Below are 12,687 nucleotides of genomic sequence, written 5' to 3' on the forward strand. Positions count from 1 at the left end.
GCAACTTTGGGAATACTCATTCACAATGTTAGAATATTCAGACTGCTTGCATGTAAACTAGCTGATAAACTTCAATGTGTCCTGTTTTTAAGCTTCTTCTCTGGGATTAATTCATGCCTGAAAAGCAGTTCACACGTGAACAAGCCTGACAGGGAAAACAACTGTTCCATCTAAATGCAGTAGAAGCATTGCACTCTCTTGTGCTAGAACACTGCTCTACCTGGTTCCCCATTACTTTCAGCAGTCACACAGGAACATTGGCAGCAGCAGCCTCCTCCCCTGTGTACCATGTGACCACGGCGGTCACATGACCTGATGATGTCAGAAGGCCCTTTCGATGAAGGGGATCTAGCCATTACCGTAGAAATACCAGGCGGACGGGAAGCCAGGCGGCCGCCATTGCTAGGCATTTGGGGGACGACTGGGGGAAAAGAAGTGAGTGTTGCATGAGGATGTTTTTGTATTGTAGAGGGTTCGCGTGTTATGTCATGACAACACCGGCAGACATGGCCTCAGGTAACCTTTTCTTCCAGCCAGTGCGGCCTAGTCTGGCCTCCAGTGGCCATGTCGGCACAGAATGGTGGATGGAGACTGGAGGGTTTACATACTTTAAATAAGTATTGGGTGTCAGTAGAGTGGTTACCACCATTAAACACATGTGCTGAAAGTAGATTTAAGCCAAGGCTTGGGGACATCAACACTTTAGGCTAATATGTCATCCACAGCACCTCATTATGCAGACATTTGTGGTCTTGTCATCATTATCCAGATGTGTGTATGCAGTTATTTTGCCTTATGTATATTTCCTTTGTGTAGGTGTAAGCCCAGACTTACAGCTATGCCATCTCCACTTGTGTGATGTGTCAGTTGGTGAATGCTTGGTAACTATTTGTTGTGGGTGCTTTTGAGCATTGTGGTTCCTGTTCTGCATATCTTGCTTTAGAGTTTTAAAGGGTTCTTCCTTTTTGTCTGGTATTTTGAAATAGTTTCTGTAATGGAACCATAACCTGTGGTTGCACCTATAGTTAATTAAAATAGATGTAGTCCTAAAGCAAATTAGGGTAAGACACTAAAGAAGATGCTTTTTCTATTCTGACACTAACCACTATTTACACATGTATATCCCATTTATACTCTATAATCAATCTTACTACAATATGTACAATTTGTATAGCCAATTTTTGATTGTACTATATGGTGGTTTACAACTGCAATACTTTACACTAACATTTTCATTTTAGCTTTTAAGATATTTTTTCTTATTACCCAATTAATTATACTCTTCCATTATGCATCTACATTTTTATTTATACATTCCACATCTGCTGCACTGCGTTGCCAGTTCGTACACTGCCCTCCATAACCTCAAGAATTAATTCAAGCTAGTTGCTCTCACAATGGTATATGCTTTTTCTTGCCCTCTTGTCTGCCTCTTATCTGTATGCGCTATCCTCTCTGATAATTACCTCTCGCCTGTAAGGCTTCTCCCCACTTACGGAACTTCCACACCGCCTGACCAGACTTTCCCCAACTTTCAAACTTGTAAGTGCTCTCTCAAAACCCACCTCTTCACTGTAGTCTATCCTATACCAACTTGATACTACTGCCTCTGACTGTTGTACCAGCCACAATCCCATCTCCAATCTGAGACCTACTAGCTCATATTGTCTCAGCATTGCCCTCTCCCCTCTAGACTGTAAGCTCTCATGTGCAAGGCCTTGTTCGTTAACCTCTTATGTTCTGTTTCTGTTTTTATTTGTGGCTTTTATGAGTAAAACTTCTGTCTGGCACTGTGGAGTTTTGTGTTGCTTTACAAATTAACAATCTTGATTTCACTGATAGACATGGCATAGTTATAAAGCCTCTATGCATCCTTAAACATTGGTTAGAAACATATGTTGGAATGGCCCATTTGTACATTCAAGTTTTAATAAGGATATTTAGTAAAATGACCATATGAAAAACAGGCAAAAAATGTAGTTGGTAAGGCTGTTCTGACGTGGGCATTGAAAACTGTTTTTATGGTACAGGAAAACTACAGTTTTTCTCTAAAGAGATTATAAAATATAGACGCTCTAGCGGAACAATAATCAAGTTTACTTGAAAAACCTGTATGGGTTTGTGTTTTGGCGCATAAAACATACATAAGTGAACACTGGTGCCACATATACCAACTTTCTCATTAAGACTCCTATCGTTCACAATTGTAGATGTTGCGTTTACTCATTACGTGTTTAAAGTGTATGTGATGTATAAAATAAAATGTTAAGAACAGATATGCTTTGTGTAAATCTGTCATCTGTTACTAACCAAGTTAGAACTTGCAGTGTGTTTTTTTTTTTTTTAATAAACATAGCTATAACTGAGGCATTCTCTTTTCTTTCCTCTCTTAAATACTGTCAAAATCCGGACAGGGCAGAAGGTGCTTTAGTAATAGTTTACATTTTATTGAAAAACCATTGGCATCTAAACTCCTGTTTCATTGCATGTCTATTGTATTGTTTTGTTGTTGGTATAAATGTCCAGTTGTGTTAGGATAAATACACATGGTGATTTTGGTTGACAAACCAAATTTCACTGTGTGTTGCTAGGTATATAGTTACTGTTCAGATTGGAAAATCTGCAATAAAGAGTTAATCTGACAATTTTTCTGCGTGGGCACCTATGTGCTCCCATCATTGAAATCTGCTTTTGACATTTGAGCCAGATAAACTGCATCAATGTATGTCTGGGAACCTTTAGGGCAGTGATGGGCAAACTACGCCCGCGGGCCAGATCCGGCCCACTTAGAGGTTCTATCCGGCCCGCCAATATTTTGAAAAATTTCATTAAAATATGCATAAAATTATTAGGGCCGACCCTGTGTGTCAGAACCTTCATTTTTATGCCTTCCCAGCTATTTCCTTCATTACACTTCATCCTCCTTCCTAAAAGGACAGTTCGTATGTCAATCACTCAAACACCTGCTCGTCCCCTAATGGCTGAAAGTCATGTGAGAAGAGATGGGCTGGGCCATATATTAAGGCGGATTTCGATTGGCTGCTGTGTTGTCAGTTAGTGGCTCACCAGAAAGACGGATCTGCAACAACCTACTGAAATAAGTGCTGTGTCTGTACGATCTCTGCACTTATAGAGGTAACACTGCTATATAACACCCTCCCGTCCCATTCAAAAAAAATTGTATTATATATTTCGATATTTGATTTTTTTAATAAATTATATTGGCCCTCCTAAAGTTTTTCTTTTCTATTTGGCCCGCCCCTGAAAAAGTTTGCCCATAACTGCTTTAGGGGGAGATTCAATATGGCGCGCGGTGTCTCCAGAACATCTGTAAAACACTTGGCGCAGATGTTGTGGCTAGAATGTCCACTAATTTTTCCTCTCACCCCATAGAGGTGTGAAGAAATGAGTGGTGATTCCTACCATAATTGCCGGCAATATGCGCTGCACAATGTTCGCGTACCACATCACCGGCAATGGAATTTCCCCCTTAAAGTTGCAGTTTGTGTCTTAGAGGTCATCAAAACAGGTTGTACCGCCTTATACCTGGTAAATTCAGTGACTCAAGTGTAGCTAATTCAGTGGATAGGTCAAGCTGTATTACTAAATGGGACCTGATTAGGTATATGTTTGACATTGGTACAATGCTCCGTGTTCACTGAAAGGTAATGTGGATTGTCCTCACAATCTTGATAAATAAGTGACTGAGGACAGCAATTGTCTGTACAGATTTCAAATGCTGGATGGACCCTGGACTTGGCAGACTGCATTTGTGGTTGTCAAGTGCTTTAAGAGAGTACTGACATTGTCTTTACAGTGATCTATTGATTGTCGTCTTGGACTGTAAAGGCAGAGCAAGGCGTGCAACATACCACGGAGTGCTGTTAACACATTTCTTCATACTGAGAATTTAAAGCGTTTTAGTGTTTTATATGTCCACAGCAGTTCCCTCCAAATAGTTAAATTAAGATGGAAGCATCTATTATTTCCATGTGTTTTGTAAGGAGAAAAGTAATAAACACTACAGTAAAGGCTATGGTGACAGTCGGGAAAAGTGGAAAGTGTAGTAGACATACTTTATATTGTGTGTGTAAATTTAGGTCCCCTTTAAGAATCCAGTGGGTAATGTCTTGAATCTGAAGACTGCCATGATAAAGGGCTTTCTCAAGCCTATTCTCCTGAATAGGTGTGGCTTATTTGCACATTGTCCCTAGGAGTAGATTAACTCCCTCCTTTATTCTTTCTCTGTACAGGTTTTTTGTAGTGCTTCCTCTGCTGATTAGAAAATCCTGTTCTGTACTGATGAGCCCTAACAAAGATATAATTTTATAGGTGCAATTTCTGGATCAACACAAGCCTGTGTCATGCTTTAAATCACAGGGACTGTCATGTTTCCCAGTAGTCTTTTCTCTTAAATGGAAGTGGCTTATTTTCAGACCTTCCACAGAGGGACATGCCTCCACCTCTTCTCTGATGCCAATAGAGAAGGGGTGCCAATTTTGGCATGGTACGCCACATATTGTGTAGACACCCTCTGCTCATCACTCTGGAACCTAGATCACCTCCCTAAGACAGGACTCACTTTCTGTCGATAGCATTTAATGCTAAAACACTGCATCTCCATCGCCTTTGCAAGAGTGGGGTGCATTAAAATTAAATAGTAGAAGTTACAATTGTTACAATGAGTAAATAAAAATGCCCCCAAAAATAAATAACAAATAAAGTAATGATTACAAAAAACAAAACAAAAATCAAACACTGTCCTTTCAGTCTGCTGTCTTCCATGATTCATATTATATATTATCACATCTCACTCTCTAAAAGCAGGACTGGAAGTACTAATTAAAGAGTTTTATTTTTTTTTAGTTGTCGCCATACTAGCTGCCTCCAAGCAGATATACTATCGGTTGGCAAATTTCACCTCTTAAACAATGAAGCCCGTCGTTTAACCTTTGAGACCTGGACTAAGCAACTTATCATTTAACATATAAATGCTGGCCTATTTTGACGCAAACCTAGACATTCTTTGAAATCTTATATTTTATGGGTTTCAATTTGACACCTAGGGTTTGTCTGAGAAATTGACCTGCAACACTGCTTTCCCGTTTTATTTTTTGTGTAGCTTCATAAGATATGTGTTGGTAGCATCAGTATTGTGTTAAGATTATAATTTAGCTTTTTCTGCGATGGCTCTTTCTTGTATTAATATTTCATTTGTAAGCACTATTGGGTTTGGAGGCTGTCCCAGGCATCCATGTTGAAGCCGCTGTACAAATGTGATACCAGTTTACTCAAGGGGGTCCTTATTAAAATGTGTGGTAATTTTAACCACTTGATTTAATTTTACTATGAATCATATGAAAGTGTTTTGTTTTTTTCTTTTAACTCCCTTTGTTTATGCCATAATCACAATGATTCAAATAAGATGGCAATGTAAAGCTGGAACTGTCCTGAAAAATATATTTACCCTCTTTGTTTACAAAGGAGTACATTCACATGAATCAGTGTTTAAACTGGTGTATCAAAATTGCCTGGTACTTTTAATTTGGAGGTTTTTTTTCCAAACGTCTGTCACAGAAAGTGTTATACACCCACCAAATAAAGAGTTGGGTTTGGTTTGAGTAAATAAGAAATTTCCCATTTGCTGTCTATTCAATATCTCCTTCTACCTGTTCATATGCCTTCTGGGTCGTACAGCTAGCAGCGCTATCAGATGGCATATTCTGATAGCTGCTCTGAGTATCCTGGCAGCGGATTGAGTTACTGCTAGAACGGGGAGAAAGTCAGAGTTCAGCACAGCGGGTAAGTATATACCCACTGGCAATATTTTTTTTTTTTTTTTTTCCAAAATGCGTTTTTAATGCATGCAAGTCCAAAACTATCTATTGTAGCCATACCCATTTATGTTTTTCAGAATCCTACTGTTTTTTTCACGTTTACCATGGGTAACAAATATGAAATGCCAAAATTGTTTTTTAGTAGCGTAAAAAAAATGAATGTCAATTGCCAGTGGGCATACCTCCTGGAGGTTAGACCTAAAAAGTAAAATGAAGATAAATCAATAGCATGTTTTTGTTTTTTCACACCCTTACTGGTCTGGCATAGCAGATTTGTTGTTTTTTTAAACATAATTTTTCATTAAGGGGTTAAAAAGACTTCCACTCAAATGTCTTAATAACACAATATCCTCCCTAGCATAAAGGTAGGGTTTCAGTGCCTGGGGCTGCTGCAGTTCCCATTGTACTTACTCTTGCCATGGCCAAAAAAAAAGCTCTGTTTTCAGTGGATCAACATCCTGGAGAAGTTTAAATGCAGCGATCAGTGTAAGTGTATTGGTCGCTGACTGGTCTGACTGGCATGCCATCCAGTCGGCATTCTCGATGCACCTGTATTGCGCGCTGTACTCAAAGTTCGCAGGGGGTAAAACCCTGCAGCTCTTGTACATAACTGCAGAATGACTATTCATAGGATTACTGTTTGCAAATTTTGTTTGAGGTCAAATGAAGACATTTGCAATTAATAATCTGAGATAAGGCTAATACTTCATAGTCTACAGTTATGGCATTAAAAATATACACACTAAAGTTCTTTTGTAACATTGCTTAATTAGTTAATATTTTTGTTTGTTTGCTCTGGAAATTAACTGCACTGTGCCTTTTAGCATTAAAGTGTTTCTAGTATAATATGCAGCCCTCTGGTTTCCTATTCTAAATATATATACAAGATTGGAGCTAGTTTTAATTCTTTGGCTGTTTCATGGTTAAAGAGGTATGTTATCACTGTTTTGGTGTGCTAATGATTTTTGCATGGAAATATATTTAACTCTGTCTTGATGGATTTTGGGAAAATGAATATGTAGATTTATTCCAAAGCGGTCTTGGCTGCCTTTTGTGCCTTGACTCTCACCAGTTGTTCTATACCAAATATGGTTGGTCTGTGATCCTTTATATCAACAACCTTAGGATCCCTTGGATTTTAAGTGCACAGTTGACTTTTTTTTTTTTTTTTAAATTTACTTATGAACTATACATAGTATAACATGAAGCACAGTATAACACATGAATTGTTAGTTAGGGTCTGATTTATAGTTGAATGTAAATATTTCCTCTTTGCTATAAACAAAGAGGTGTCTGCATGCTTGCGTTTCCACGTCTGTATTTTGAGTTGCACGTACCTTAACATAAGTATAACCTTAAATCTAGAAGCAACAATAGTAAACTCCAAAAACGTTCACCTGGTTTATGTGGATGCAAAATTTCTCGTAGCTAATGTGTCACAAGATCCACGTAATGCCAAATTAGACTTCTCTCAAAGGGCCTGCTTAACTACCCCTGACTGTACTGCACCTGCAAGTTCATGCCCCTGATCCGCCACTCCCAAGTGCAAGAATGAATGCAAGTTGTAGTCCATTGGATTTGCTTCAAGACACATTGTTACGCTGCACAGATACAATTGTGTAGATATCTGCATCACACCCTTAGCATTTTGTTTCTTCATCTTTTGTCTTGCCTTTTTTTAAGCTAAAGCTTGCAATGAGGCTATTTGGATGTTTAAACTAAAACTCTGAATTATGCTTTACTTCCTTGCCCCATTTTTCAAGTGCTGAAGGCCTCATATCCAGTGGCTTCATTTGTGTGCTTTGTACAAGTAAAGTGCTTAAAAATGAAAACCATTGTTTCCAATAACTCCATACATACTTGCAATGTTATACATATTTGGGAGCTGTACTGTTTTTCAATCGAATGGCGCTCAGTGAAGAGCACGAATGTCAAACGTGCCAATTCACTGCCATTTGAGCTTGTGTTGTAAATGCAAATCACATGCCAGTGGCCCGACTCAAGGATTTGGATCTTAAAACAGCATTTTGCGCAGCCGTGTGTTTTGTTCTAATGTGTACTGACAACTTGGTTCATTCACTACACCATATAGCATTTTATGCCAACTGGACAACTCGTACAAATGCAATTCCGTGAAAGTCCATGAATCCTTTATGCTGCAAGCTCCCTAATTCTCCTTCTGGTCTGTGTTGTATGTGCTCTTTCACGAAAGCCAGTGTATGCGTTTACTGCTTTGCATATGTATACGTTTGCACTGTGTCGAGACACATAATTTGAATTCCTTTGTGATAGCCTATGGTTAAATTTAATTTAAATGTTCAAATTACAAACTAATGAATTGCCTAAGAGGTAATTCCTAGATAGTCCAGGTTTTGCTTTGGTTTTTTAGATTACAGAGGTTTTCATGGAATGACATTAATATCTGTAAAAATATAGCTAAAATGAAATGCTGTTAATGTGCTGTACAATTTGCAAAGGATTTTGCCACCATTAGGTAAAAAGTGAGATTGCAACAAAATGTCAAACGTGGCACAGATTTATCTGAGTGCTGTAAAAAGAAAATGGCTCCCAAACAGCAAGGGAAATACAGCTACAAGATCACTGGGTAAAGCTATGCTTTTATTGGTTTTTTTTTTTAAGGTGATTTTGTTCATATATGTTGCAGTATTGCAACAAAAAAACGTCACTGAACACAGATTTTTGTAATAGACAATGCCATGTGCCAGAATATGCTTTAACAGGGTAAACCTGTCTGTGTGTATTTCTATCGCATAACAAGGTGGCAACTAATATTATGGTAACGAGGTGAACAGGCAGTTTTTGATATTTGTCATTTTGCAGGAAGCAAATATTGTTTTTCCCATATACACTTTAATTTGGAAAAGATGCTTTTCAAAGGACTTGAAAGAGTTAATCGCTTAAATATTTGTATTTTATTTGCAGATTGGGAACAAGATTAAGTCTATAATTAGCTTTGTGCCCCATATTTGAACCTGACAGTTTTATTTTAATTTAAAGTAGTTGTCCACTTCTGGACATAAGCCCTCTTCCTAGTAAGGTAACCCCTCCAGTGTAGTAGTTTAGTGGTGGTCCTCGCCTACTGCTTTCTGAAATTAACTATTTGTCCTGAGATGACAGCAGGGACAAAGTCTGAGCCTCATCCTAGCTAGAACAAGTTCTGTCCAAAGCACCTGGCAACCTTCTCCTCTCCCTACTGCAGGGGACTGACTCCCTTTCATTTGTTGTTTACAAAGAATGTGTATTACTAGAGAGGAAAGGTTCTAAAAGTTCTAGAATGCTTTCTAAGGTTTCTGGACAGATTTAGAAAGGCAATTTTCCCCTAATAGCCCAGTGTTCTAGAATACGCTACATGGCAGCGGTAAATCCTGGGAACCAGATCTAATGGCTCCATCTGCTGCACTGAAGAGCAGTTTGTCGTGGACATGATTTCAGGTGAAATTCGTTATGATATGAATAAATGCATGTTATACTTGCATTTAGTGCAGGGCTATCCTTATTCACCCTGTACAGGACTCTGTACAACAGAACCCTCAGGGGTGCTATATGTAAATTTCTTCCCTTTGGTCCATTTTTTGGCAATCTCACAGCCCGAGTTGAAAACCTGGGCTGTGTGATGCTGCAGATTGGGTGCCTCAGCGGGAAGGGATCAATCGGAGACTTTTAGAAATCATTCTGCACTATGGCATATTTACCGTAAACTTACATTGGCAGACTGCAAACAATGTAGCTAGAAACTTGGTTATATGCAATGTTCTTACACCTGGCCAGATGGGGAGAGGTACTGTATATATTTTGTGTGTTTTGTAATAGCTATAGGTGCGTAGTGCGTAGCCCTACATTTATCTGCAGTAAATATAGACTTAAATTGCTGCAGCATTTTACCTTTGTCTGTTTCTGTAGAAAGTTACTATATTTCTCTAATAATCTTACATAGCTGATTGGTGTAATTGTCAAAAAAAACTTTACATTCTAGGCCGCCTTCAAAATAATTAATAAACAGATTAAATAGGACAAGGTCCAGGATTAATCTGTTGTACGGTGCTAGTAAAATTATCTAACCCTAGGTACACACTATACAAAATTTCTCCCGATGCAATATACTTAATGATTTTACCAATGAATAAAGGAAAAGTCCCAGTCAGCATGCCAATTCATGTTTACAAACTATACATGTTTTACATAATTTACCTTCAGATCTGTGCTTTTCATCTCTCATAACCATCGGCTGAAAAGATTGTGACTATGCGCACTCCATAGAGGTCTATGGATACTGCCAGTCTGGAGTGCATACATACTGCAGAATTGGAATGACATCGTTCCATCGTTGAACAAGATTTTTAGTTTGTATGGTTTCATTTGATTTTTAAAACAATGTGCTTTGGAACGATAACGCATTGTGTACACTGCAGCGATGAATGGTTATCGGACTAACCAATCCTTTATCGTTTGATTGACCTGGAAATTGGTTGAAAACCCTGTAGAGTGTACCCAGCTTTTGACTGAAAAACTTCCAGTGTGTTTCTAGGCCATAATCAGGCCAATCAGTCGATATACAACCATTTGGTCAGATATCGTGGTAGTGTGTATACTTGCACAACTAACAGCCGTACCGATTGTCGTTTCATTTGCTTGGTTGGCATGTTTGATAATCTCATTCCAATCCCCACGCGATCCTGCAGTGTGTATGCACTCATGTTCACGATCTCCATAGAGTTTACAGAGTCATGATCTTTTCAGTCGATGCCAGCAATGAACATGTCCTGGTGACTAAATGTAGAGAGTACTGTAGGTGGATTAATTTGTTCGTTTGTTTTGAAACTGAATATTTTGTTTCAGAGTCGCAGAAGATAACGAAATTTGTTAGGACATGTGAATAGATATAAGTATATATAGTGTGACAGGAATGAATGAATGAATATTGTGCTGTCATTCTCTAGGTGGCTTTAGGACCAGATGAAGAGCACAGATCTGAATGTAAATAGATAGTGTGTATGCATGAATCGCCTAACCTGTCAGACCGTCGTCGTAGGTCCGTTCGTTGTAGATAATTAGTCCGAAATTCTCCAGTGTGTACCTAGCCTATACTTGTTGTGTATAACAGGTCAGATACAGAAAACTGTGAGTAATGGGCTTATGGCATTCAGTCTTCTCGGCTATAAACACAGTTTAGTTCAGAGCAAGAAAGGTATGACTGTGGCTGTATAGTAGCCAGTACTTGGCTAACAGTGCTGTGAGGCATTATATATATATATATATATATATATATAGATATAGATATAGATATAGATATATATAGATATATATATATATATATATATAACAAAATACAATAGATAGTACAGCGCGTAACTCTGGGCAGACAAATAAGTACAAATTAAAAGTCCCTTTAGATAAACGATAGTCCTATGTTCAGGCGGCTGCCAAATCCCCACAAGGCCAGATGGTGTACTGGATAAAATCTAAAACAAAATAAGCGGGAGGGGGCGCCACATAGTATAATACTGTATGTAACAATACAGGCTGATGTGCCAAGTAGTAGAAATAAAGATCACCACGTGGGTACAGACACACAGGTTGAAGTGAATCAATAGAATAGGTGCACTCTGGAGTACCAGCACCAAGCAAATATAATATGCGTACCAGATATAAAATCTTTAAGGCTTATCTGTTAGTATCCTGTATCATCAAGAGCTCAGGTTTTCCTTCAAGTCAGTGTTGCCTCACACAGCGATGGAGGTACAGAGCTGGCACTTCATATGTTCTCAGTAGTAACCAGCAACTCCTCATGCTTATATAACCCAACAAGGCCAAATCAAATACAATATAATATAAATTGTAAAGCACTACGGAATCTGCTGACGCTATATAAATAAATATTGATGAGATATGTCTCACGTGTCGGGTGAAAGGAAGAGCGTGTCCAATATGCTTACTCCAATTGGAGAAATATCCCCTGTTGATAGCTACCACATCAGTTGATAGTTTAATATGCTGGAGAACAGTGTGTGCTTTATAGCATAGCCACTCAGACTGGTAAAAGTTTACCATATACGAAAATGAATTGCACTTCCAGAGTATTGGTGGACATGAACATATTTAAAAAAAAAAAAAATTAAAATGTGGGTAACCCAATTCGAGTGTACTCTAGCTACCCTACTTGATGGATCTTCTTCTTACAGGAAATGAGATGCAGCTTAACATTTGTATAGTATAAATCCACACAGGAAATTACATTAATGTTTGTGCTAATATAAATATAAATATATATATATATATTTTAGATTGGCTTTACACTGCAATATTAAGCAGGCTGCAGTGTTGGTCCGTCACCTGCACCCTCATAGTGGAGAGAAGGGACTGTCACAGCTGGGAGCTCTTGCAGTGGCCCTCAGGCTTAGGCCAGTAAACTTGTGGCCCAAGGGTTGTATCTTGTGCCTATATGTGTTATACAAGGTACCCCCTAGGGCTAGATTTACTAAGCAGCGGGTTTGAAAAAGTGGGGATGTTGCCTATAGCAACCAATCAGATTCTAGCTGTCATTTTGTAGAAGGTACTAAATTAATGAAAGCTAGAATCTGATTGGTTGCTATAGGCAACATCCCCACTTTTTCAAACCCGCAGCTTAGTAAATCTAGCCCCCTAATGTTTGTTAAATTGTTTTTATTACCCATATCCTATTATGTTTGTAAATTTATACAAAACCACTCTTTACTGCATTTAGATTATCTGAATTACTTTTTTTGTGTTTACGTTTATTGGTAAATAGTGATAAAAGTTGTTAGTTATATTTAACTGACTGAAGTACCCCTTGGCCATCATGAATCTTTGC

The 12,687-nt window shown here is 38.3% G+C and overlaps 1 protein-coding gene across 3 annotated transcripts in view; it reads left to right on the forward strand.

The window, feature by feature from the left end:
* The first annotated feature begins 303 nt into the window (after window positions 1-303).
* The window catches only part of ZNF644 (zinc finger protein 644), a 56,205-nt gene continuing 43,821 nt past the window's right edge, over window positions 304-12,687 (forward strand). For 2 of the 3 annotated variants that reach the window (XM_075182397.1, XM_075182398.1), the window contains exon 1: window positions 314-435. Coding sequence is in view for 1 of the 3 variants with exons in the window: in XM_075182396.1 (XP_075038497.1) it covers window positions 316-435 (120 nt within the window). In the remaining 2 variants the exon portion in view is untranslated. Of the gene's footprint in view, window positions 436-12,687 lie in introns of all 3 variants that reach the window. The other variant, XM_075182396.1, reaches the window with a different exon arrangement.

Source organism: Mixophyes fleayi, chromosome 8 (assembly GCF_038048845.1).
Source record: "Mixophyes fleayi isolate aMixFle1 chromosome 8, aMixFle1.hap1, whole genome shotgun sequence".
NCBI classification, from domain to species: Eukaryota; Metazoa; Chordata; class Amphibia; order Anura; family Limnodynastidae; genus Mixophyes; species Mixophyes fleayi.